Source organism: Columba livia, chromosome 10 (assembly GCF_036013475.1).
Source record: "Columba livia isolate bColLiv1 breed racing homer chromosome 10, bColLiv1.pat.W.v2, whole genome shotgun sequence".
Lineage (NCBI taxonomy): Eukaryota > Metazoa > Chordata > Aves > Columbiformes > Columbidae > Columba > Columba livia.
The window spans coordinates 4,983,894-5,009,671 of record NC_088611.1 but is presented as its reverse complement, the minus strand read 5'-3'; the positions used below and the strand labels follow the sequence as shown (position 1 = coordinate 5,009,671).

At 49.8% G+C, this 25,778-nt stretch overlaps 1 protein-coding gene across 6 annotated transcripts in view; it reads right to left on the bottom strand.

Annotated features, from left to right (window-relative positions):
* The window catches only part of RNF123 (ring finger protein 123), a 51,783-nt gene extending 26,576 nt beyond the window's left edge, over window positions 1-25,207 (bottom strand). For 2 of the 6 annotated variants that reach the window (XR_010475015.1, XM_065074984.1), the window contains exons 1-26: window positions 22,568-25,046; window positions 21,444-21,528; window positions 18,797-18,876; window positions 17,867-17,964; window positions 16,710-16,764; window positions 16,299-16,384; window positions 15,466-15,552; window positions 14,874-14,941; window positions 13,874-14,010; window positions 13,088-13,194; window positions 12,149-12,253; window positions 11,891-12,016; window positions 10,635-10,727; window positions 10,387-10,460; window positions 9,797-9,914; window positions 9,234-9,333; window positions 8,721-8,785; window positions 8,560-8,631; window positions 7,746-7,866; window positions 6,850-6,951; window positions 5,543-5,649; window positions 4,802-5,000; window positions 4,035-4,180; window positions 3,772-3,855; window positions 3,050-3,157; window positions 157-334 (exon numbers count right to left, since the gene is read on the bottom strand). Coding sequence is in view for 5 of the 6 variants with exons in the window: in XM_065074984.1 (XP_064931056.1) it covers window positions 157-334; window positions 3,050-3,157; window positions 3,772-3,855; window positions 4,035-4,180; window positions 4,802-5,000; window positions 5,543-5,649; window positions 6,850-6,951; window positions 7,746-7,866; window positions 8,560-8,631; window positions 8,721-8,785; window positions 9,234-9,333; window positions 9,797-9,914; window positions 10,387-10,460; window positions 10,635-10,727; window positions 11,891-12,016; window positions 12,149-12,253; window positions 13,088-13,194; window positions 13,874-14,010; window positions 14,874-14,941; window positions 15,466-15,552; window positions 16,299-16,384; window positions 16,710-16,764; window positions 17,867-17,964; window positions 18,797-18,876; window positions 21,444-21,528; window positions 22,568-22,649 (2,683 nt within the window). In the remaining variant the exon portion in view is untranslated. The other 4 variants (XM_065074983.1, XM_065074986.1, XM_065074985.1 and 1 more) reach the window with 4 other exon arrangements.
* Between the last annotated feature and the right edge of the window lie 571 nt (window positions 25,208-25,778).

Genomic DNA, 25,778 nt, shown 5'->3' with positions numbered 1-25,778 from the left:
GCCTCACAGCACACAGACAATATCCTGGTGCAGCACATCACAGCCAGGAAAGGATACAGAAGGGACAATGCTCAGCTACCACTACTTCACCATAAGGATGTGGCTTTATTTAGACTTCATCATGTCAGAATTAGCAAGGCCTCCCCATCCCCTTACCTGGAAGTTCCTCCATGCTGTTTACAGGGCTGAAGTAGTTCTTGAGTGCGCTGTAGCTGTTCATAGCCACGCTGAGGTAGAACTCCGGCATGAAAGCGAAAAGTGAGCCCGTCCTGTCGCCGTGCTCGATGGTGCGGATGCAAACCCGCAGTAGCCAATATATGTCCTGCATCTTCTCCTGGCCAGAGAGAACACAACAATCCCCATTCAGTTTTGTCCAGCTCCTCTTTGGAGAAACACAACAGTCAGCACCATGCTTAGACCTCACAAACTTCCCCATGTCTGAGATGTTCCTCAGGCCACTGCTCTCAATTCATTAACCAGATCTGTGCCATTCGTTCTTTCCATAGAGTTACAGAAGCGTCAGGTGGAAGGAGCAATGTGAGATTTCTACATCAACATCAGGATCAGAGCACGACCATCACCAGTGTGGCATCAGATCGACTGTGGCTTTGTCTCACTGAGCCTCACAACCCTCCAAGAACTGCTCCTGGGTAGGGCACATCTGACCACGCGGGCCTGACTGCAAAGGGCCATGCTAGTTTTTATTCCAAGTATGCTGGCTGAAGGAAGGCAGGCATAGGTCTGCTGGAAAGAAAGCCGGTCCTTTGTGGGAATTAAATGGGAACAGGCAGAAAGCTCATACCAATAGGCGGCCACAGCCCTTTGGACTCTGTGCCAGCCATTCAGCCAGATTTAGTGTCCTGAGGAACGTCAGCCCCTTGCTTCTCTAAGCAAAACTCAGGGGGTTCTAAATTAAAAACAGGAAATTTAAGGGCATCTACATGATTTTAAGCTATAAAAATCAGCACCAATAAAGCCATAAAAAGAGGAAAAAATGTTTCATATCCTGCAATGCCTAGAAATATCATAAGCAATAGCAATTTGCATAAAAATAGATGGAGGAGGGTTACACTTCCAATTAAAAAAAAAATAAAATCAGAGGTGCAGATAAGTGACTTCATTTGCTTAGTGGCTTCTCTAAAGTATCTAGCTACCATCTTTGGGAGATTTACATGGGTTTGTTCTGAAAATTAGACTGAACTAGTGTACATCAAGTAAATTGACTAAAAGACATCTTCATCTTGACACTGACACACAACAACTGTTGCTTAGAGGATAAAAAGCAATTGTGCAGATGTTAAGGTGAAGAAAGCTGCATTTGGGTTTATTAAGAATTGATAACCTCAAAACATCATCTCAGTTATTGTCAATCCAGAAGAAAGCCTACACCAAGAGGGTACAAAGATGTGACTACCTACAGTGTGATGGGTAAATAAAGCATTGTAATAAAATAAGCTGAAATGGTCTTCCCACAGGAATGTTTCGAAGGCAGGATTATCTGCTTTAAATCTCAGAGTGTTTTTAAGATGTAGCGTTACCTCTTATCTAACCTTGATCCCTCAGCTCAGGATAGACTAGTGACTAATTCCCCTGAAGACGGAGCAGCCTCTCCCGAGCTCTGACACCCCAGCACTGAGCAGGACTTCGCCTCCACATAGAATCACTTTCTTTCCATCAGCACCAGCAGTGCCTCCAAAACTCATACAGACGTGTCCCTACATTTCACACAAGCCCCAGGGATGCAGGAGTCTGCTGGCTGGATGTCCCAATTGGGAAACAGCAGTAACACACAATGGCCAAGATGGAGCTCTGAAGGTCCAGGCAGTGTGGACAGGCTCCTTGTGCAGCTACGCTCCTGTCAAGAGCACATGTCACAGCCGGCCGTGCAGACCATGGAGGAAGCACAAGCGGAGAAGGCTGTGACCTTCACCACCAGATGCTGCTGATTCATCCGGAAAGGTGACACCGCACTCCTGATGGGAGGCGGTACCTGCATTTAATATGACAATAGATCATCTAGAGACACAAGAGTGGTTCTGCATGGGCCATGGCAGCGATCCCTGCAATGCACACACTGCTAATGCCCCGCAGCCTCTCCAGGGCAGTCTGGGAAGAAAGGTTTATTTTCTGGCAAGCATGGGCTACACTAATGCACAGAGAGCTGCTGCAGCGCTGTGCCCTGCGGTCCCGCTCGGGGAGTGAAACAGGGGATGAACAAAGAGCTCCTGAATCAGGATCTGCCACCGCAGTTCTGCCAGGTGTGTTCATAGAAACTACCACTCCTCCCCTTCCTCTTCGCATCCTGGGACACAGCAGAGACCCTGCTGCCACTATAGGTTTAGGGAAATGCATCTTCTTCCCCCACACAAAAAAGCTACAGAGATGGGGCAAGGCAACGTTTGGGGTACAAAAGGATAAGATCTGCAGAGTGTAAGAGCACAAACTGCTCGTGAGAAAACTGACCAGAGACTTTATTATGGAAAACGGTGGATGCAGGGAAGAAAGGACAGCCTGTGCAAAGAGTCACTGCATTACTAAATGTGGAATGCACCCTCTCTGTGTAGGAACCAAGGGAAGAAGGGGACAACACCTGAACAAAAAAGACATAGGCTTGGATCCTACAGATTTCAGGAAGAGCAGCATTAGTGAGATGCCCCCGTGACACACAGCACAGCTCAGGGAAATGGTTCACAGCAGCCTCTGTGCTCCAGATATGCCCTGAGAAGTGAATCTCCCTCTGACCCACACCCTCCTGCCTGTACTCCAGAGGTACAATGCCCCAAGGGACAGCCTGCAGCACCACACACAGCTCAGAGCAGGCTGGGCTCTGTCCTAACAAACACTGGGGGACCAAGCCTGGCTCAGGAGAGGGTCCAGGCCTAGGATGGAGTGTATGATGTGCAAGAAAGGAAAAACAAGCCACACAAACCATAGACATTGCTCCAACACCAGGAAATACAACACCTGTGACACGTGAGCCGAGCAGCACAGACACAGAGGCACGTTTGCTCGGTCTCCTCCAAGCTGCTCACATTATGCTCTTGCCCACCTTTGAGTAAATGGTGACATTTATCCAGGCAAGGCGTCGACTCAGGTGATTGAGCTTCTCAGAGAAGACTTTTTGGCTCTTCAGCAGCTCCTCGTGGATATCCCTCCTCTGAAAAGAGTGCAGAGATGTGAGGGCAGATGTCACTGCCATTTATAGCATCCTTTTCCAGAGCTGGACAAACAATGCAAAAGAAAATACCACCCTGGGGATAGCTAGGGAGTACTGGCAGGAGGGAAGCGGGTCAGCAGCCTTTCTGGGGAGGGAGTGGGAGTCAGTGCTATGAAGAGCACTTCGCGGCCTCGGCTGCAGCCCACAAGGCCACTGTGGGCAGTAGCTCTAGGGTCAGCTACTTTCTGATACTTCTTTAATGGATCATCAGATACGCTCAGTCTCTGGCGGCTGGAATAGGACAGATGTGTCCCCAGCCCAGCACTGGGGGTCCCCACCCCAGGAGACAAGGTCCAAGGTGTCTGCAGCCCATGGAGGTCTGTGAACTGCTATGTTTTTCCTGGGAGGAGCCAATGCAGCTGGTCCCTCTGTTCCTTGAGGCAGCGGTACAATGGGCTGGCACAGTATGAAATGCCACTGACAGCTCCAGGCATGGGTTATTTACCCCATCCAAGACATTGGTCACTCCAAGGCTGGAAATCACCCATTGTGCTTCATCCTGTTTGCCAGATACTCAGGCTCTACCAGAAGAGAACACTGGGAGAGACACTTACCCTCTTTGGGCAGCGGCTGATTTTTTCCTCTGTGTCTTTCAGTGCCATAGCATATTCATTTACATCATCTGACACACCAACCATCTGAAAAACAGCAAACTCCAAAAATAAACAAAGGTATTTTTTCCCTAGACATATGAGCACGCAACCAGACCCCACACAGGGTTAGGAGGAGAAGGAAACAGCACACAGAGTCACTTAATAAGCAGAAAAGAGAAAGTCAGTGTAGAAGCGTGGAGGTTGGGGAACGGATTCCTGCTTACCTTCCCAAGCTGCTGGTGGACACTGAGGTTGTACATCATCACTATTCCATCCAGGACTTCTAGGAGGGAGTTCTCTGTGATGGGCTGGTCTGGCTCCTCTGGGGGTCTGCCCAGTAAGAGACCCTCATTTCCATGGCTGCCTTCAACTGCAATGGGCCCCCCAGACAGGAGGGGAGAAGTTCTCAGCAAGGCATTTTGGCACCTCTGCTTCTGCCTGCACCCCTCTGAAGTCAAAGCCCTACTGTGTCTCTGTAATACACCACTCCTTCCCAGCCCATGGGATTCACTAGATACACAAACACACCATCCCCATCCCACTGCCTGCATCAGGTTGCCCTGCCAGATCTGTTCAAACAGACCCAGGCCATGCCAATCCCACCTCCTCAAGCCCTGTATGTGCTTCAGAGGCTGCCTGGCCCAACCAACAGCAATGGGGCTGCTAATGCACACCTCATCCTTCAGGTGGCCTGTGTTCAGAGCAAATGTGGCTACAAGCTGCCTTCGAACTACCTCCCTGCAATGTGTCACTGCCTTTGCAGGGACCAGGGCAGCATCTCCTTACACAGAGAGTGACAACATCACCAGTGTCATGTTCATAACAACAACGTGGTTAATGTGGACTTGTGGGTGTCAGCATGTCCTGAGAATGGGAAGTAGCAATGCTGGTCATAAATGGATTGCTCTCCACTTGAGAGTACTGGGAGCTGGAAGTCACCATTCTCCCAGGGACCACCTGGACCACAGTAGCATGCAGCGGAAGTACTCACTGTCCTCCTCTGTCCGCTGCTCCACACTGAGCGTGCGCACTTTGATCTTCTCCAGGGTGCCCAGAGGCCTCCGCGGGTTCATCAGGCTGACAGCCGCCGTGCTGAGAAAGCGGTTGGCACGGCCCAGGGTCGGGGAGCTGAGCCAGCCGGGTCTGGCAAGAGCTCCACCGATGGCCAGGGCGGCAGAGGGACGCTGAGACTGAAAGAAATGAAGGGAGAAACAGTTCTAGCTGTTTGGCTGCCCGCTATCCCTCCCTTGCCCCTGCAAAAATGTTGGTACAGATGCACAGTGGCCACTGGAAGGTGAGCAGATACCCTTCCTATCACGGCTGGGCCAGCAGTGCCACATGAGCAAGTGGACATTCATTCCTCCAAGGGCATGTGCCAGGTACAAGCAGCAGATCTGCACAGCAAGAAGCTGCTCTCTCTGCAGTTGCCTTGTACCCGTCCAAATGCAGGCATCAAGAGCTGTCATGGAGGGCAGGGGGCATATTCAGATCTGTGGGCAGTGAGAGAGTAGAGCAAAGAAAATTTTGCTGCTCAAACTTGGTGCATCTGGGACCTTGCTGACTTCCAGTGACTCTCATGCAAGTGCAGCTGTTTATCTGGTTGCCCGTGGACAGGTTAGAGCCCTGGCCCAAACGTTGCCTTCCTCTAAAGGAAAGCTTTTCTAGTCAGAGGCTCAGCCCTTGCTGCCTTGGCACATGTGACCCCACAATTGAATCACAGCCCATGGCTCACCTGTGCTGCTGATGTTGCCGATTCCTCATCTTCATCGAGATCGTCCATAGTCACGGCCTGCAGCTCCGCAGGGTCGATCAGGACATTGGCATTTGCAGCCAGGTCATCTGCACAGAGCACACCAAAGCTGCTGTGAACACAGGAATCACTCTTTGCTTCCCACGAGGCAGCCCCAGGTTCATCCTTCTTCCTGCTTCTCAGCAGCTGAGGAGCAGCCAGCAAAGCTGGATGTGGCATCAGAACAAGCTCACCTTCCCTCCAGCTTCCTATGTGAAATAGGTCTGCCCTTGCTAACACAGCAGAGACCAAGCAGTGATGGGTGCTGCTCACCCAGGACCCATTTCTGTTCCTGTTCCTACCAGCAACAAATAGAATAACCAAGGAATCACAAGACAACTGCCAGGGCCAAACTGGATTAGTGTAGGGAAGGAAACTCAGGGCCTGAGAACATTTGTTAAGCCTCCAGGTCTGCAATGCTGTCCCATGAGATGCCCCCAAGTCACCAGAACTGAGACTCAGACCAGAAATCATTCTCAGCCCAGAGGAAGGCTGTGATGGCAGCTATGCTGTACAAAGCCTGAACGTGTCCTCTAGTCATAGCCCTGTCTTTAAAGCTGGCCAGGAAGACCTTGGTTAGAGACCAGAGAAGATTACATGCTTCTCAAGTTCAGTAATCTAATTCTGAACAGCCAGGGTTCAATTTGAGACAGAGAAAATTGTCCTAATCTTGCAAACACACAGGGAAGAAGAGTGATCTGAGCCAAAGGAAGTGCCACATTAGCCAGAAACCAGACACAAACCTAGTCTGACCGAATGGCAAGAGGTTTCTAACCCTTCCAAAAGGGAGGTTTTAAAAGTTTCTTGCCAGAGCAGCGTGCTGCCAAAACACACACAGCTGTCATACACGCACAAGGCTGCTACTGCTTTCCTGGTGTGGTACAGCCAGTAATCCCAGACATCCTTCATATCCAGCAGAGCCAGGCTGATCGGCAGCGCTTTGACAGAGCTTTGACAGCCCTTGGCTGTGATGCAGCGAGAACAACACACCAGAGGGTATTCCCAAAATACCCCCTTCCCTCCACCAGCCACAGGCCCCATTCAGGGATATAAAGAGTAAACTGTTAACTTAAATGATTTTCCACCCACAAGGGATAGTGTCTTCTTCAGCGTGACTTTCACCTCATAAAAAGTCAAGTCTCTCCTTAAATTTAATCACAATTCACTACCCACAGCTCCCTCCCTGGGATGTCTCTTGGGTGAACTCCAGTCAGGACCTGGATGCAGGTATTGGAAATGAGAGCACTTACCTTTCAGAGTTTTCTTAAGATGAGACAGGAGACCTCCAAGTCGCTGAAGGTCAAAATAATCCACCTTCCCATTATAGAAGAGTTGAGGAGGGACATACGCCTCTAAAGCAGAGAAGATTTGTTTTTTCCATGAGTCCCATGCACAGAACCCACACAGACAAGTAAGTCCTCCTAAGACAGACCCCACAGACCAGCATGGACCTTTACTGGGTGACAATTCTTGTTGCCATAACAGCCCAAGCCATTAAGGCAGAAGTGATTTTCACAATGAAGCAAGAATTAGATTCATGTAGATACAGGAGCAACCCACAGCCCATCGACAAGCCTCCCCAGTCACTGGGGGAAACTGGATTGTCAGAAAACTCAGCTGCTTTCCAGCTGGCTACTCCAGCTCTGTCACTAGTCTTGCAGGGATCATAAGGCACTTACTGAGTCCAGAGAAAAGGTCAGCCTCGAGCAAGAAACGGGAGTGACAAGTAGATCATGGCAGGAGAAGCAAGGTGGGGTTTGAGGGTGGGAAAGCAACTGGCACTGACTTGGTTTCCCCTGAATCCCAGAATCTGGCAACCACAAAAACAAATATCTTCCCCTAAACTTTGACTATGGGATCCCTGAGCTGCCCTCCTACAGACCCATCATCAATATTGGACCCTGCTCCAGCGCATACAGTGGGAACTCACAAACAGTACAGGCGCTGCTTTGCAAGTCTCATGTCTGCATGTTAACTGGAACAGATCTGTGGACAGGAATTTCCACAAAACTACAGACACAGGATAACAGAAGGCTCAAGCATCCATGAGAAACACAAAATTTCCAGCATCCCAGAGAGCACTGCCAAGAGGTAACCCTTCTCCCAGCCACAGAAATGCCTTCAAAGCTTCTCCTCCAGGCCTTACCTTCACTGTTTAGTGCAGCAGGGGTCTTTGCCTTGTGGTCATCCCAGAAGAAGCGCAAGGCAGCGATCAGCCGGTGCAGGAAGCACACCATGTACTCTGGCGGGCACAACACAGTCAAGTTCTAGGGCAAGAATGAGAGTTCAGCCATCAGGGCAGGTGTGAAAGTGCATCTTTGTCCCAGTGGCTACATAGGGCAGGAAAAAACTTTGCGTTCTCAGCCTTGCTATCATCTCTAGGTTCCAGCACTGGGAGAGAGCCCAGCTCTGATGGCAGGCAAGAGTTTCCACCTCTACAAACTCCTGAGCACTGAAACAACAAGCTGGTCTGACAGAAAAGATGGATACTATGTGCTCCACCATGAGAGATGGGGCTGATCATGAACACAAGAGATGCAGGTGAAGAAAGGGTTTCCTGCAACAGTGGATGCCTACCTTCCAAAGCTGCAGGCCAACAGCCTGATCCAGGGCCAGAAGAACAGTTCCCACCCAAGCAGTGAAGAGGATGCCAAAGCCAGCAGGCCAGTTGTGGCAGAGCACTCCACAGCCGTGCTCCCTGAGAGGTTTTAGGAGGATGTTCAGCTCCTACCCGACGAGTTTCCCAAGGAACACCTTCCCATAAATCACTACATAGGACTTGGATAAGCTGCCTGGTTTCTAGCCTCACATCTTCTCCCTCCTCCCCACTCCCTGTCGTATCTAGATCTTGGTTAATCAACTGCTGGAAGCAGCCCCACCAAAAGGGCAGAGCTCCCAGCCTGAAGGTGCCAGTGAGCTCTCCGGGTGAGGCTCAAGGGAAGGCTGGCGCTCTGACTTACCCCTCTGTTGCTCGCGTTCTCCTGAAGAAACTTGCGGAATTTGTTTAAGAAGATGTATCTGGAGGCTTCCACCTGGTAGGAGGAAAAGCAAGTGGTAAAACTATACCTTACAAGTCCTGTGACATGGAGATAGTGCAGCAAAAGATCCACAGGGCGCTTACCCCTCCTCCTCTGTCCTTGTTGTTCAGCAGCAGCTTCAGAATCTGAACTTGGAGACCTTCAACCACTAAAATGGTGACACGTATGCCATCAGAAAACAACTACTGGAGAGCAACTACTCATATTAACCCCAACTGCAGGACCCTGTCCCCAGGAGAACGGCCACCTCCTCAGCAGAGGGAGGCTCAGGGACAACCGGTACCCACAGAATGCTAATCCCATCACCATAAGAATTTTCTCCTCCACCACATAGCAATAAACTTATCTACAGCTGACAAGCAATGCCCCTAGAGGGAAATTTTGGTTTGCTCGTGTTCCATGGTGGGGGTCCCAGCACTCATACCACTCCACCAAATAATGGCACGGCTGGCCCCCGTCTCTGCTGCTCAGCCTGTCCTGGCAGGAGCACAGCGGAGTTCAGGTCGTGAAGGGGATTTGGGAGCAGCTCAACGGTCAGTCCCTCTGGCTGCGCAGAAGCTATGAGATCTTGGCAATTTCCCTCCTTCCTCACAGACCTTCGATTCGTTTTTTGAGCCGCTGGCAGCCTCTTTCATACGCTCGCCGCCTCAGTCTCTCCTCAGCACTCTCCTCCTTCACCTCCTTACTCTCCTTGCCCTGGTTGGGGTACAGACACTGGTTAGTCAGAGATCACTGCACAGGGAAAATGTCTTGCCAAATAGAGAGTGGAAACTGCCTGAAACAATGTGCATGAGTGCAGCTGGCAGCACACCTAAACAGGCCTTCCTTGGCCTTGTAACCAGTAAGGACAGGAGATATTTTGAGGACACACAAGTCAAGCTGTAGTTCCTTAGACACTGTGAGGTTCCCTTTCAAATCTGTTGCCACAGAAAAGTGTCCCCCTCCCCTGTCCTGAGTGACACACCCCAAACGTCCCCTCTAAGGGCTAATTAAGATAACAGGGCAATGGAGAAGCTACAGCTCTCACATAGCTCTGCAGGCTCCACCAGTGCTAGCGCAGCTGGAAACATAGACCATCCAACTTCCTCTGCCAGAACACGATAGGGACAGCAAGCCATAACATTTCTTACACCTCCTTAGCAGACGTGCCCTTACTCACTTCCTTGGTGAAGCGGTTTGGCCACCACGTGGTGGGAATGAGCTCCTGCAAACCCGCCTCCTCCACACGCAGCGGGCTCTTAATGTAGAAGAACACAACCGAACGGAGCACATCAAAGCTGTGGCCAAGTTAAAGCAAGCACAGAAGCTATGTTGGGAGATGGTACAAGGCACGTTTCCAGAGCTGCAGTGAGAGACCTCTTTCCAACAACCACTCCAAGCTCTGCAAGATCCAGAACCCCCTTCTCCTGGGAGAAGCCCCATGAAGTTGTCACAGCAGCTGCCCAAAGACTAGCATGGCAGCTGGACTGCTCTGAGTGTCTTTTTGCTCTAGGGACATTAGAGAGGTCACACAGGCAGAAATTAAGTCCTGTGTGTTAGTAGGACATGACCTATATGGCACCACTCCCCCTCCTCAAACCAGAACTTTGTAGTGAATGGTGTCAGGCAGACAGGAGACCCGAGAAATTAGAAGTGACCTCTCAAAGCCAAGGTGGCTTCTGCCTGCCAGGACCTGCAGATCCATGCAGCCTCCTTGGCTGCACTGTTGAGGGCGGGGAGAACTGAGACTAGAGCAGGCACAAAGGATACAGAACATTGCTGAGTAGATATTTCCTGGATTTCTCATGCTTCAAGACCGCAATGGTGAGCCGGAGGTAGTGAATCTAGCGAAACAGGAGAAGCAAAATTGACTCAATTTACAGAAGAGGATATGACTCTAAGAAGTAGAGTGTTACAGAACTGCTACTGCTGGATCAAACAACTGCAAAATCCAAAACATCGTGTACCTTTGGACAAGGGGACATAACAGAAGCTGACTAATCAGAAGTGCAACTCACTTGTAATCCCAGGTCTGGGACGATGGGTGAGAACCTGTAAGCCCGCAGCAGAGACATCAGTAGCTGCTTGAGGCACTCATGTACTTCATATTCCTGAGAAAATAAGAAATACATTGAACAGCAACAGCATGGAGTCAGGAACAGCTACAGTTCCCAGAGTGTGGCCTTCGAAGGAAAAAGCAGGTGCTCTGAACCCACAGTGTTTGCCCATCTGACTCCACAGGAGAGAGTCCGAGCAGAAGTTGGTGCCATTGCTTTGCTATGGGAAACAAGCTTCTGCACTAGTAAAACCAACTGAAAAGTCATCTGCAAAAAGCCAAAGTCCCAGGTTCTGTTTATATGGGCTGAGTCACCCATCCCTGTACCTCCTGAACCCATCCAACACATGGTGTTGGCAGAACCAACCCAGAAAGGAAAAAGTTACTTCTGTGTGAACATGGTGATAGAAGAGCTGTTTTTTTGAGTCCAACTCCCAGCTAACCAACAGGGCAAGTGACAAGTCTTCCACAAACACAGAGCCCTACCTACTTCTAAAATGATGGGCCTGAGGGGGTCATGAAATTTTTCTATTAAACTTTTCATGACAGCTGGCTGCCCCAGTGCCCATATCTGTTATTTTTTACCCCAAAGGATCTGCTGCCTCCAAGCAGATCTCTGGCAGTGATTGGCTCTGTGTAAGCACCCCAGCAGCAGCAGATCCCTGTGGCTGACAAATGCTGCCTCAAACAAGTGTCCCAGGAAGGAGCAACCTCATCCAGTTTGGACAGGAAGGGGCACGGGAAGCTGGAGGAGATTCTTCCCCAGTGGTGCTTGCTGGAGGTGGTGAGACTGCAGTGCCCATCTCCACCCCAGTCCTGCACACTCTGATCAATCTCTTGGAGCACAAGGCAGCATTTAAACCTCCACAGTCACATAATCACTAACAACATCCAACAACTCATGTCTTATTGATGAATTTGATGTTCCCAGCAGCAGGAAGTTATTCAACATCACCAGTTCCTTTGGCAGTAGGAGAAGCTTAGTAATGCCTTGTTAGCTCCTTGCCAGTGTCACCACTACCAATTACTCTGCATTCAACCCTCATCCTCTGGGTGTGAAGCAGCCAGTTGAGCTATGTGAGAGGGTGGTCTACTACAAAAAAAAAGAAGGGAAAGAAGCTGGCCACTGCTAGCATTTTCTATAGAAGGCTCCTCTCCTCAGCACCTCCCAGATCTCCCTGTGATCCCTGGGGAGGAACCAGCACTCTGACAACTCACCTCCATTAGAAGCCACATGAGATCCAGCAGCTGCTGTATAAGGGGATGGGCCTCCACTGCCCCTCCTCGCTCAAGGATGCTCAACAGGAAGGTCATGAGCACATCTTCCACCAGGTACACCTTGCACTGCAGACAGAGAGCCAGGTCAACAGTCCTCCAAGGCACAATCACTTCCCAGCAAAGGCTGAGGTTTACCTCCCCTTGCAAAGCACAATAACAGGCACCTACAGAAGCTTGCAATGGGCAGGCAAAACTCACCATAAGAGGAGAGAAATAATTGAAGATGTGGGCTAGTGTAATCAACACTGTGGGCTCTCCCTGCAGCTGCCACATGGACATGTCCTTCTCCACCAGCTTCCCCTCCTGCAACAACAAACCCAGAAAAACACACAGCTTGGATTCAGCCCAGTCCATCCAGACACCAGCACCTGAATGAACTGGAGGCCTGAAGCAGTCGTCGTTTGCTGTCCCACGCCTGACTGCACTAAAAACCTTGAATACGGGAATTAAGGATGGCAAAGCAGCCAGGCCCTTGCCCCTGGAGAGCTGCAGTGCAATCCAGATGTCAGATATTATCAACCACATGCACACACCTTGATAACCTGTTTTTCGAAAAGAGTTCAAGTGTACATGATAATTTCTAAATGGGAATCCCTACAGAGGAGGTCAACTAGTAAAGCAGGCCTCTACTGAAGCCAAGACAATAGCAGATGGCATTCCCTATGCTTTGGGCATAAACAGATCATCTCAGACCCTAGCAACAAAAAAAATGGATTCTAGCAAACAGTGTCAGTCAAAAACAGCTGTCAAGGCAGACCTGCCAGAATTTCAGCACATCACTGCACCAGGACATCTGTAAAAAGTTTACAACATGAACAAGCTTCTTTCAAGTCTGCAAAATCAAATCCAGCAGTTCTGAGCCAAATAAACACCACCTTTTGCATACTGGGACTGAAACTTCATAGGATTGAGAATAACAAAGCCCAGTGTGATTTAACTTAAGTCCTGGAACTACCAGGAATCCCATTTTGCAAGCCAAAAAAGGGCTCCAGGGATGTGCATGCCCCATGCAAAAGCACACAAGTGTTTAGACTCTCAGGTGTACAAAATATCTGAGCTGCTAGCATCTGCAGAGAAGTGTGGAACCACACTTCCCAGCACAGTGCCCCACAGATCCACGCAGTGACATTAGCCTACCGTGACATCTATTCCAATATGGATCACATTCTTCAGGTAGCCTAACAGCTTGTGAGCCTTCATCAGGTCTGTGACAGGAGGATCTTGCAAAGGGCGGTAACCTTCCACTGGATAAGTAGGCAAGTGTTAAGGTAAAATGCAATCTGATCCTTTCAGGACCTCTTTTGTTTGTGCAAGAAAAGGACTCTCCATTTTGCTTTATACTCATGCATGCCTCAGTCACAGTTCAAACCGCAGTGACTTCTAAATGGATGATAAGCCACAAGCTCTTATTCCCACTTCCTCAATATTGCAAGCAGTAAGTATTTCACACCACACTTCTTATCTCACCAGAAGGATGGACAAAAGACTCCACTACAGCTATCACCAGGCACAGCCAGGACGGCTCTGACCTGAGCTGCGGGCAATGCTGATACCACGTCAGAGGTCCCATATGGCTGGGAGGCAGAAGAGACCAGTGGCCAAGAGCAGCACAGGAGCATTCGGGTTTCCAAAACCAGAGGGTGAGATCTTTGCAGGACCCGAGTGCCTGGGAACAGGCAGCCCCCCGCTGCAGCAGTAGCTGCTGCTTCAGAGCTGAAGCGTGTCTCATTTCAGAAACCCCCAGGGACCAGCACTGATGTTTGTGTGCCCAGTGGTTCTGCCCTGGTGGTTCTCTCCTTGATCCTGCTCTGCGCCCAAGCGCAAACAAAAGAAAGCAACCTGCAGTCACGTATGTGTATTCTACAGCCTTCAAAGATGGTTTCAGGACAGGTTCTTCTCCTTTCAGACCTCCTCTCCCCACACCTAAAGGATATCGGAGTGGACGGCTTCCAAAGTTAAAAGCAACGGACTCTTTGAAGGAGAGGCTGATGGCAGGGAAGTAAGCCATTCCAACACCCCGCGTGATGTTATCAAAAGCAGTTCCCAGAGATATGCCGTTCCTGAAAGAAGGAAAACCCACAAGATTTTGGTCACAGGTTTTGAGGTCAACTGGGCAATCTGGGTAGCTGCATTCCCCTCCCGGCAACCTGCCAACACAGACATATCAGTCAGTCATGCCTCCTGTCACTCTTAATCTGGCACACATGTAAATGTCACAGCTTTGCTGAGTTACAGCCACGGGAAGCACAGCTGCACTCCTGTTTTCATACGACGGCAGAGGAAGGCACTGGAGTCTGCACTCACTTCAAGGGCAACTCAAATCCTCACGAAATAACTAACCAGCAGGACATTTTAAAGGCAGGTGACATTTTTGGCCTCACCCATTTGATGCTGGTGGAAATAGGATGATGCTCTCTATCGACTTTTCTCTAGAAGATGACACAGAGCATTTAACAGTTTTTAATCCCAGCTGACTTGTCACAGGCTGTAGTTTAGGGCCAAGGAACAATTCTTATTCAGGCTGGCCTCTGCTCATTGTGTGCAGGAGTGGGAGGCTGGGGGTTTATCTGCCGTTCCACAGTTCCCTGTGAATCTATGCTGACCACAAAAGCAATTAGTGTGGCTCAGCCCACTGTAGTATTAAGTATCACAAGGGATGCCCTCCCCTCCAAAATCCTAGCAAACTTGACACAGACTTCGTAGCTTGAACATCTTTCTGCCAAATGCTCTCACCTGAACTCAGCAGACTAAACAGCCCCTTTAGATGGTTTCTGAACACAAAGGAGAATACAAAGGCTGGAACTACCAAGGAATTTAAAGGGGAGAGGGCAGAAATAGGGCTCAGCAACTTGCTGAGCAGTGAGGAAACCTTTGTGTTACACACAGACATCAACAAAGCAGGGAACTGGGCAAAGATGCTTACAAGCAGAAAGCAATGGTGCCCTCATCAAGGTCTATCAGACAGCTGACGATGTCTCCTGCTGCCCAGGACTGCAGTAAAGAGAGAAAAAAGATTAAACATATATTCAGGGTGTTCCCACATCAGAAGAAAGACTGCAACCCAACCAATCCCTTGTAATTCAGGGTTGAAGAAGAGAGAGTTCCTTCTCAGAGCAGCTCACACAGCATTTTCAGACACTTCTGGAAGCTGCGTATAAGCCACTGATTGGAATCTTTTTTCCCTCCATCCAGCAGTAGGAACACGCACAGGATCAAACATGTATTCATCCCAACAGCACATCATCCTCTGACGTGCTACAGACAGCCAGAGTCTTCCAGAGACCAACAGCAGCACTACGCTGGGAATCAGTCTGCTGGGGCTGCTAAACAAAGCACCCACATAGCACATCCACCACCCCAAAAGTACAATTGCTGGCACACAGCCTCCCCAAGAGCGGACTGACGCAGGGAGGACAGCTTGGGGGCATTTCACAAGGCCTGGCAGAATGAAGCGAGAAGGAGCCGCCTGCTTTTTTCTCCTCACTCCACATCCCGTTCCCAGGACAGCTACTCACTTTGCCATAGTTGGTAGTAGTCACGTTCCACTTGCGCACTCTGTTTCCATCATACGCATATGAATCTGGTGTATCTCCTACTCCTTCCTGTACCCAAGTATGAAAGAGGAGACTCAGACCAGACCAAGCACAGAGGATCCCTCTCATTGCAAGAGGGGCTTTAAGGGGGAGACCAGCAGACAGGGAGAGCGGCTGACAGTGCACATGCTCTGCCTGGGAAAAGCTCTAGGAGTGAATCCAGTGGCCTGTGATCTTTGGTTCAGAGAAATACACCGCCCCCTACTCATTTTTGGGTCAGAAGAAGAGTACTGGCATCCTACACTTCCAACGTCTGCCAAAGCAGCCCCCAAGGATGCCCATCACCTCCCCTCTCACGTGTTGCAGCATGGCAAGTTAGTGAAGCTCTGCAGCTGACATTCCTTCCCAGCAACAAACATCCCACCCAGTGCCTCAAAAGAGCTGGCCTGGGCCTGACTCTCTTGGCCGAAAAAGCCAAATAGCACCAGCTGCTGAGGGCCATCCCCAGAGACAAGTTGCCAGCATACTCTCCGGAGAAGACACCAGCTGAAAGTCAACACACATCAGTGGCTATGTGCAGCAAGAGCACAGCAACGCACCCAGTGTGCGAGGCTTTCACACCGTGCACTATTCTGTGAGCACAGATCAGGGGCTGGTAAAGATCTTTAAAGCAGCAGACCTGGTATTTCTAATGTGTGCACTGGGTACAAAACACCAGCAGGGCAGGAGTGCAGCACCAATGTGATGCTCCACACTGACCTAAATAGCAGTGGAGGCACAGAGCAGCCCCGCACCATGTGCAGCAGTTACATTACCTCCTGATTAAATCTGCAGTTGAGAGTACACCAGCCAATCTGCATGAGTCCCTGGGAGGAGATGAGCACCTCATAAATCCATTTCCCTGAAAGAAAGAGAGATGCCACACAGTAAATCCCTGCTGCCTGGCTCATTGTTGGAGAAGCAGAAACTGACACTACTCCCATAGAAATAAATGTGGCACACAAAGGAGCTCTGGGACATCTCCAAAACTCCCCTCCCATCTCTTCACTCCAGCATCACACAATCCCCCATCCTTCTGACTTCCTGGAACAGCCAGTGGATGAACTGGGGAACAGGGAGCTCAAATCTGGAACATACTCAAGATTTCCCAAGCTATCTAATTGTGTAACTCTCTGAACACTCTTCCCAGGGTCTTTTCTCAAAGCATCACTGGTTTACCTCCTTACCTTTATACACGCACGTCGTGGCCCTGATGGACCCGAAGTTACTGTGGCCAATCACCTAAACCAACAAACAAAAGACATTTTAAAATAGAAAAATGACAAGAAAAATGACATCCTAGCCCTCAAGCCAAAAGTGAGAAACAGAGCTATTCACGAGCACAGTGTAGGGAAGAGACGGGGCATCTTCCCCATCCCAGCAGCTGTACTCAGAGCTGACAGGTCCTGGGGAACCATCCAGGTCCTCCTCACAATCATCTGTGCTTGACAGACTCCAGTGAAGCATGCAGCACGGCAGCAGCACAAGGGCAACGTGGTGGCAGGCAGCTTTCTAGTGAATTGTAACAGGTACACAAAAGTGACAACTATATTGGAAAGATGTCTGAATCCTGGAGAATTTGGAATAAATTCTGCCCAGTGCTGGCAGGCAACGTGCTGCCCAGAAACTGAGCCCTGTTAATTCCTGCCTCGCTCAATCTCAGGACAGATCATGAAGAAGATCAGAAATCACAGGCAAGCCAGTCTGATCCGATACAGGGGTAAGTTCTATGTACAGCCGAGGTGAGCTACAGCGGGTGGTTAACAGGAAAGGGGAGAACAGGGCAGCCCCCTCTGCTAGAGGTAAGAAAGGACACACAGATTAAGGAGGCAATGAGCACAGGATGTGCATTCTCAGTGAGAAGCGCAGAAATTACTGAAGTAGGTAAGGATTAAATTCCAAAGGATTCTTTCAGTTGATTTTCTGCATGAGGAACAGCTAAGGAGTGAGCAAGGAGAAAGGAAAGCCTCATCTTCAGCCTCTCACCACCATTAGAGAAGAGCAGAAGGAAGGAAGGAAGAGGCAGTCTGGGGGAGGGAGGGACAGAAAAGCTGGCTGCTGGCCTTCCCTCTGCTTAGCCAAGCTCTTAAGTGAGCCCTGGGCCAGGGTGGTCCTTCCACTTCCTCGCAGCTCCATTCAGAGCTTGCTGAGACTTAGGGGTACTGCTAGACCTTCCCCCAGTAGAGCTCATTTCCTCCAGGATCCTGCAATTTTCTGGGCGGATTCCATTTACAACACGCTACAAAGCCAGTGACAAGGATCTATTACAGAGAACAAACCAAGAAGCCCCAAGTGCTTTTAGCCCCACAAGACCATTTTCTGCTGCACCGAGCATCACACTCACCCCAAGTAAGTCATCATCGACCAGCAGCAGCCCCTCAAAACCGCTTGTGTGGTCCAACACCACAGTAGAGGGACCAAGCCGGCCTTCTGCTACCTGATCTGAAACAAGAGTTGCAGAAAACCTGTTAGGGAAAGCTATACAGGATTTAACAGTAAACCTGATGAGTGCCTCCAGCTATATTACAATAGCAGCTGGATTCTGTCATATTGGAGGAAGACTAAAATAGTGTAACCTATGTTAGACCATGAGAACCTCAGGAAAGGAGACACAATTGAGATTTAAAAAGAAGTTTTCACAGCAACACATAAGGTCTTAGCTGTGCTGTATTCGGGCCATGTGTGAAGTTTTCTACATTGCCTGAAAATTTTACTTTGGCAAAATTCAAAGACCAAACTAAACTCTGAGCCAAACGTTTGGCCAACATATCACACTTTGATTGCAGTCACCAGGAAGAATTCTTCTTTTTAGGAGAGGAGCCAGGTTATATCCTGCCACATCCCAACTCATTGAGGGAAATGAATGCTAGCATGGGTCTCAGGCTGTTGCCTGTACTCTAAGTGAATACCTACAGTGGAGATCAGCATGCAAAAATTGTCAACAAACCTCTGCATTTCCCACTGAAGACAGCACTGCATGCTGCTGGTCGCAGCAATGGCTCTGCATTTCATTGTTAGTGAAATATCTCCAACAAATACCCTCAAACTGCTTTTCAGGCATTTTCACCTGGAAACATGCCTCCTCCCTCCACAAGCAGACCTGCTCCAGGGCTGCCTGATGAGCCCCTCACAAGCAGGATTTAAAGGTCCAATAAATTAGAGCACAGGAAGGCAGAACAACACTCAGGGAACTGCCTTTCGTGATACAGCCTGTACTTCCAATCAGGCAGCACGAGCACAAGCACGAATTGGACAGACACTCAGTGTCTCCTACCTCGACTGTCTTCGGAGCCATCCTCCTCTGCTAGCAACCGCTCAAGGTGCTCCTGCAGGTTCTGGAACGTCAGATGCTTTCTAGGGAATAAACATGCACAGGAAGCTCTTCAGAAAACTCTTGTTTCCAAGATTTAAAGAGTTTCAGCCCAAACACACGTGCCTGCACAGTCCTGCGCTGTCAGACATGAACCAGGAAGTTCTGTGGATCTGTGTTTCTTGCCATGAATCTGAGGAATTTGCTGCCCAGCACGTTGGGACAATGAATGAACCAAGGACCAAATACAGTGTGAACAAGCAAAGTAGTTAACAAAAGTTCTTAAAGTCTTCAGTCTGCTCAGGTGTATTTTGTGGCAGTAAGAAACCTGCACTGCGGGACAGTGGCAGGAAGAAACCAGCTGTACCACCAACAACTGCGCACCACGACTTTGCTGCAGTCAGCATCACACGAACATGGCATAAGTCAGAATTCGTTTTTTTTTTCCCCAAGTATTTCGTAATATAAAAGAAGAGAGAAGACCACACCAGCAGCTGTGGCAGTTCAGACAAAGGTCACGTTAGCCTGGCATCCTCTCTGACAACCACCAAAAACATTGTGTTTTCATACTGAGGAGAAGTCTCTCGGGCACTCTCTCTGGCCACTGTTTTAGGAACCTTTCTTATACTGCCCTCCCCTAGTTCTCTCTTTTCAAGGCTAGTTTACTTAGCTGTTCCTTGTACAAGAGCTGTTCCAGGCATCTGACTTGCTCCTACCCTTTCTCAAAACCTCTGAAGCAATAAAATACTCTTTTGGAGTTGGAGAGGCCAGAACTACATGTTACTCAAGGTGAGGGTAAACCACAAATTTATTCAGTAGCATGATATTCCTTATCCTACATCCTTTTCCTAACTCCTAACTCCTGCTTTCTTTTTCTGACATACTTAAGACTTAGTATTCCCACCCCAACCTCATTCCTACACAGTAAACATCAGCTCAGAGCCCATCATTTTACGCAGAGCGTTGAAGCTGTTCCTCTTTCAATAATACATCCCTTTGCATTTCCCTCCACTGAGTTCCACAGACCATTTCACTACATGGTCACCATATCACAGCCACCTGGCATTTCCTTTGCTCTAAATAGCTTTGTAACAGCAACAAACTTTCCCACCTCGTGCTCTCTCCCTTCCAAATCTCCCAAGTATGTATGCAATAACAGAGGTGATGTTACAGGTCTTTGAGGGACCCCAGCAGGAACTCCTTATACTGTAAGAGTCGCTAGGTGCTCCTGCCCCTGCTTCCCATTTCCAAAGTCATCTGTGGAACAGTTTCCCACTTCTCCAGGACTAGGGGTTTCCCTAAGACTGCAGCAACAGACCCTTTGAAAGCCTGGCGGATGTGAAGATGCACAAAAGTGGAGTCAAAGAATCCAGTTTGCTTGGCATGAGAGATGTTGGCTTCAGCAAAGCAGCTTAGGCAGCAGCTAGCATGGAGGAGGAGTTCTGGGAGGAGGTTAGAAGAGAATTGGACAGCCGGAGAAATGTCTGCAGCGAGCTCCTCTATGAGGAATTCAGGCTTCCAAAGACAAGACATCATACCATAAAAGTTGTTCTCATATGGCAAATGTTATGTTCAAGACCTATTTGACCGCTACTGGGCTTTCTACCAAATAGCCAAGTTCAGGCAAAAGGGTGGAAGGCAGGAAAAAACAGAAAGAGCAGTCCAACAAACTATCAGTTCTGTGCTTTCAAGTCATTAATCACCAAGCAAAGAAATTAGAAATACTGAAAGATGAAATGCTCCGGCAGATGGAATATTCCGAAGCATGCTGGCAGAAGAGCTCGTGGCAAAGTAACATGACCCACTTTGCCTCCCCCCTGCCATAACCCTCGCTCACCAAGAGCAGAGAGGGCCAAGAGCTATTTTTAGCAGCTCTGAGCTCACATTTGAGCTGGCAGGACTAAGTATAGCCCATGGAATGTGACCCCAGCCACTCTGCACCGCCAGCCAGCAGGAGCTACACGCCTGCCTCGCTCCACCACACTCATACCTGTCCTGAACCTGTCTGACTTGCCTCTGGCAAAAGAGCTAAATGCAAGGGAAATCCTTCTTATCCAAAGCTACAAGTTTCTGGGCAACAAGGTGAAGGAGAAATAAAAAGAAATAGAAGAAAACAGACACTAAACAGGAATTTTGTGTTTCTTTTCCTTTGGTGACTCCTAATAATAAAACTACCACGGCTCTACAGCCAGAGAAATGTATGGTATTCTGTATATCAGTAATAGCCTTGTCTTTAGTTTACGGGGCACTGACAACCTGTCTTTCATTCCTGTAGCTAAAACCTGTGCATTTTTCCCTTTCTTACAAGAAGGAACAATGAAAAAAGGTGAATGCCTATTGCCTATTTATTTCAGAAATATTGCCTAACGATTTCATTTATGGGGTTTTTAATGCAAAGAATTCTGAAGAATCCTTCCTAGCAAGGCCTGCAATTTGAAAAAGCTGTTATAAGGCTAAGACCTGAGATTCATGTCTATAACACGGTGCTGCTGTGCTTTTAAAAAAGATCACTGTGTGGCACTAAAAGATCTTTCCTTTCATCGCAGTGCTGTATATCTGGGGACTGACACAGCATCGCTTGCCATCTAGTGAATGAGAAGAAGTCCGATACCTGTAAGCAGCGGCAGGCTGGTTCCCATCAGCATTGGTAAAGACGCGATGCAGATAATCATTCAGCAGCCTGCTGTTCACAATCCCTTGTGAAAAACAGAAAGGAAACAAGCTTAGCGAGTCAGGAGGCAAACTCAAACATCACTTTTCCTGTACAAGCAAGAAACTGGTAACTATGGGAAAACGATGTTCAAGTTTGCAGATCAACACAGTGGAAAACACAGCCTCAAGAAGTCATTAATCATCTCACTGTCTTCACTAGCAGCCCTAGAGTCCAGCATTATGGGGTGCATCTCCACAACAAGGGCTCTTTCCAATTTGAGCTGCTCAACGATAGAGAATGGGAGACTACAAATTGGTCCCTACAGGTGGAACTACATCCTCAGGAGTCCTGCTGTACTAACTTCCAGATAAAGTAACTTCAAAAGCTGGAAGTGGGAATCCAATTTCATTTCCAAAAAATAAAAATAAAAATCATATCACTACTGCAGTTCCTGATGTCCTGGGACATTTTAAGCACCTGCATCTCTTAACTGCACTAGAAGATGCTGAGACAGAAAGGTTTGCAGATGCAGCTCTTCTCATCTAACCCAGCACCCTCTTTAATGATGTATGCCTCACTTCAGCTTTTGTTGTGCAAAACAATCTCTAGTGTCACATTGATGCATCATGCTTTATTTCTGGATGCAAAAGTGCCCTCAAATGCCAGATCTGTGGTCTCGAAAGCACTCTCCTGCTGGAATGGTGAGTCCAAGAAAAAACAGACTGCCTAGGAGGCACCAAAATTTCCCAGAAAATAATTAATCTGAGAACTTGATGAGCTGTTCACCCTAGAAGGGGAACTCCCTGAATCAGATGGGACAAAGGCAGGCAACATGACATTCCCCATCCTCACGAGGCAGGGCTGGGTGCCAAAGAAAGGGCACTGAGACATGAGCTTCTGGAGTCCTTCGTACTACAGGAACATCTGTTCCAAAATCTCACCTCAGTCATTTACTCAGCTTCAGCCCCACCACACCTCACACCAGCAAGGTAACTGCAACTGGGAGGCAGCTGATGTCAAGTGAGGCAAGGAGCGCTCACCTGATCCACAGCAGTCCTGCTTTTACACATACAGGCCCATACCTGTGACCTTGGACTTCTCTGGCTCGGTGCTCAACCTGTAGTTCTTCCTGGAGAAAGCAGTCCCAGCACCTCTCGACGTCATTCTTCACAGGCACCACTTCCAGAGTGGACATAAGACGGACAGGCGCCTAGAACAACACTTGTAGGGGAGGATGCTGCCTTTAGACTTCTCCCTTTCTCGGAGACTGATGTACCTGGGTTGAACAACAGGGGTAAACCACAAAGTAGCCAGAGTCCTTGCACTAACCACATCATACAAGAGCCCAAAGCCAACTAACTGCCAACCCTGCTCTCAGTCCCACCCGTCCCAAAATCTTCCCAAAGCAGACAAGGCATTAAGCCTCACTCCAGAGAACCACACAGACCCCACTCCAACCAAAGGCACAGGCAGAACAAAGCCAGAAACACCAGCAACCTTTGCACCAAGTCTCAGCCAGCATGGGGCCACAACTGCCACTAAACACCATCAAAACTGGCAACTGCATCACACTGCCACTCATGTCTGTATGAGACACTTCTGCCCTTCTTTCCCACACTGTAGTCTTTAAGACAGAAATAAGTATCCGGTTAAACTTCTGTTTAACAGGTTATCAGATTATTCTGCTATCCAAAGTAGAGAGAGCAGGAGAAAGAGAAATGCAAGTGAACTATACTACAAAAGAATATCACTGACTGCAAAGCAAGAGACCTAGAGACCAGCTGTCAGTTTTATAGGGACAAAAGCAGATGCAGATACAAATATACAGAGGTGTATACAGGTGAAAACCTATCACAAGACTAAAGATTCATTACCCTTCCTGGCATCACTAGAATGCAAAGGATGCTATCAGAGCTGGTCTGACATGCATCAGGACAAAAAAAATAAATTCAAATTACTAGTTCCATCCAGCTTCAAAATGTTATGTTACACTCCTCTCCCATTTCTGATCGCACTGATAGCCGACCATCAACGAAGCCTCTCTTGTTCACTAGACAGCTGTCTGACAAACCACTTAGAGACACATGGAGCAGCAGGAAGATGCAACAGGAGCAAAGGCTGAGGGAATTAAGTGCTTGCTGGTGATCTCATTCAAAGCAGAAACTAAGGTGAACCCATGAAAAGTTAGTGAACTCGCCAAGTGACGCAAGTGCCACAGCTGCTCCACTGGCAGAAGCCCACCTGAGCTCCAGGTAGACTCAGGACAGGATTTCCCAAAACCCCTTTCCTGGGGGCCACCACAGCATCCCGCAGTGGAGCGGCCCTGCCTGGCGTCCCTCCTGCAGCACTGCCAAGTGAAACCGCAGGAACAAAGCAAAAACCAGCCTGGATCAATGGAACAATCTGCACCAGAGATTCAAAACCAGGAATAAAACAATTCAACCATAAACAGAAACACATAATTTACAACCAAAGAGAACAGACAGCACAGCGTGTACTACCCTAAAAGTACTCTGAATGTGTGAGACATGAGTTCACCTTCGTCCAGACAAATTAAAAACACCTGAGGATGGTGGGGAGTGTCCTGGCTCTTCACAAGGGCAGCCAGCTTGGTACCCACGCTGCTGGAACTGCCTGACAGCCCAAACAGAGAGAACAGCACCAACACAGCGGCACTGCACGAGCTGCACTGCTGGCATTGCTGCAGTGCCAGTGTTGGGTTTTTCTTTGTTGGAGCAGATGCTGCTTTCAACGGGTCAGAGAAAGGGCAGAGCAGGGGGACACACGCCTGCCCCTTTGCTGTTCCCGTGTGCGGTTCACAAATCTGGCCTCAGCTCTGAGCCTGGCCACGGGTTAAACTCCCCTCCCTGGGCACGGCAAGCAGCTTCCAGCAGAAAGGCAGAACAAACAACACGGGGAAGCCAGATCTTGGACTGAGCCAAGCAGAGGCGGCCGGGGCCGGGCCAGCAAACACGGCTTTGTCTGGCAGCTGCGGACCGAGCGTGGCCGCTCCCCGGGGCAGCGGGGATGGAGCCCCGAGGACAGCGGGGGGCACAGGCCCCACACTGCCCGGACACCTGCTCTGCGATAGCGGCGAGCATGGGTCCCTGTGGCACCCCCAGAGCTGAGATACCCAAAGCTGGTACGTGCCCCTAACGCCGGGCACACGGCTCAGCTGCAGCACCCCCGAGCTGGCAGCGGCCCCAGCTCAGCGACACCCCGAACCTACAGACACCCCCAACACTGGGCAGCACCCCCTGCAGCCACAGACACCCCCAAACCCGCTGGCCCTCTCCATGCCCACAAACAGACCCAAACTCGAGGGAGCCCCTGCACCTGCCCACAACCCCGGAGCACAGAGACCCCGGCCGGGCGCGGGGGCGCACCCTAGTCAGGCGCCTCCACCCGAAAAACGGACGACACCACCCGAACCGGCCGCACCCCAGAGACCCCCCAGCCCCGCGGCGTCAGGGGCAGCCCCGTGCCAAGCCCAGCGGGGGACCCGCGCAGCCGGGGCCGAACACAGGGGAGCCCAAAGCACCCAGGCCCGGTGGACACCGCACTCACCACCGGCCCGGCCGCGCCGCCGCCGCGCTACGGCGAGCCGCGAGGCCCATACCGGGCGGGCGGGCGCGGCCCGCGTTGCCGGGAGACGGTCGGCGGCGCTGGACGGGCCTCTTAGCGGAACCCGCTCCGCGCACAGTCCGTGCCGGGACAGGGGCAGAGAGCCCCGGCCCTGGGGGTGGCTGTGAACTTCCCCTGGGAAACTGATGCCCTGATGCCCTGATGCCTCTTGGCCGGTGGTGCTGGGGCTGCTGGTCTCAGCTACCGGGGAGACGGGTGGCCCCTGCACCTCGTGGCTGGGGGTGCTGCTCTCAACACTCGGGGATGGCCCACGGCACCAGGAACTTGTAGACCGATGGATGACTATGGTCATTCACACACCCTTTGATTGAGAGACACCCCCCTTGACCAAGGAAAAGTGCTTTGGTTGAGAGAAGTTTCTGGACCACTGCCATAAATGACCACAACTCAGATTCAGCTTAGGGAACCCCCTGGCTACCCCCTTTAAGTTGGTGTTCTCAGAGCAGCAGGTCTGCAGTAGAAGTTTTGTCCAGTCAGTTTCTTTCCTCTTCTCATCTCCACCTTCCCTCAACGTCTTTTATTTCTGCCTTGCCGGCTTCTGTGCTTCCTTGGCCTGACGTCTGACTCTCTTTGGACTCTTGTTTTACAAAGAAGCTGCGGATTTTGCCATCTAACATTCCTTGGAAAAAGCAAAGGACAAGTCTGGCA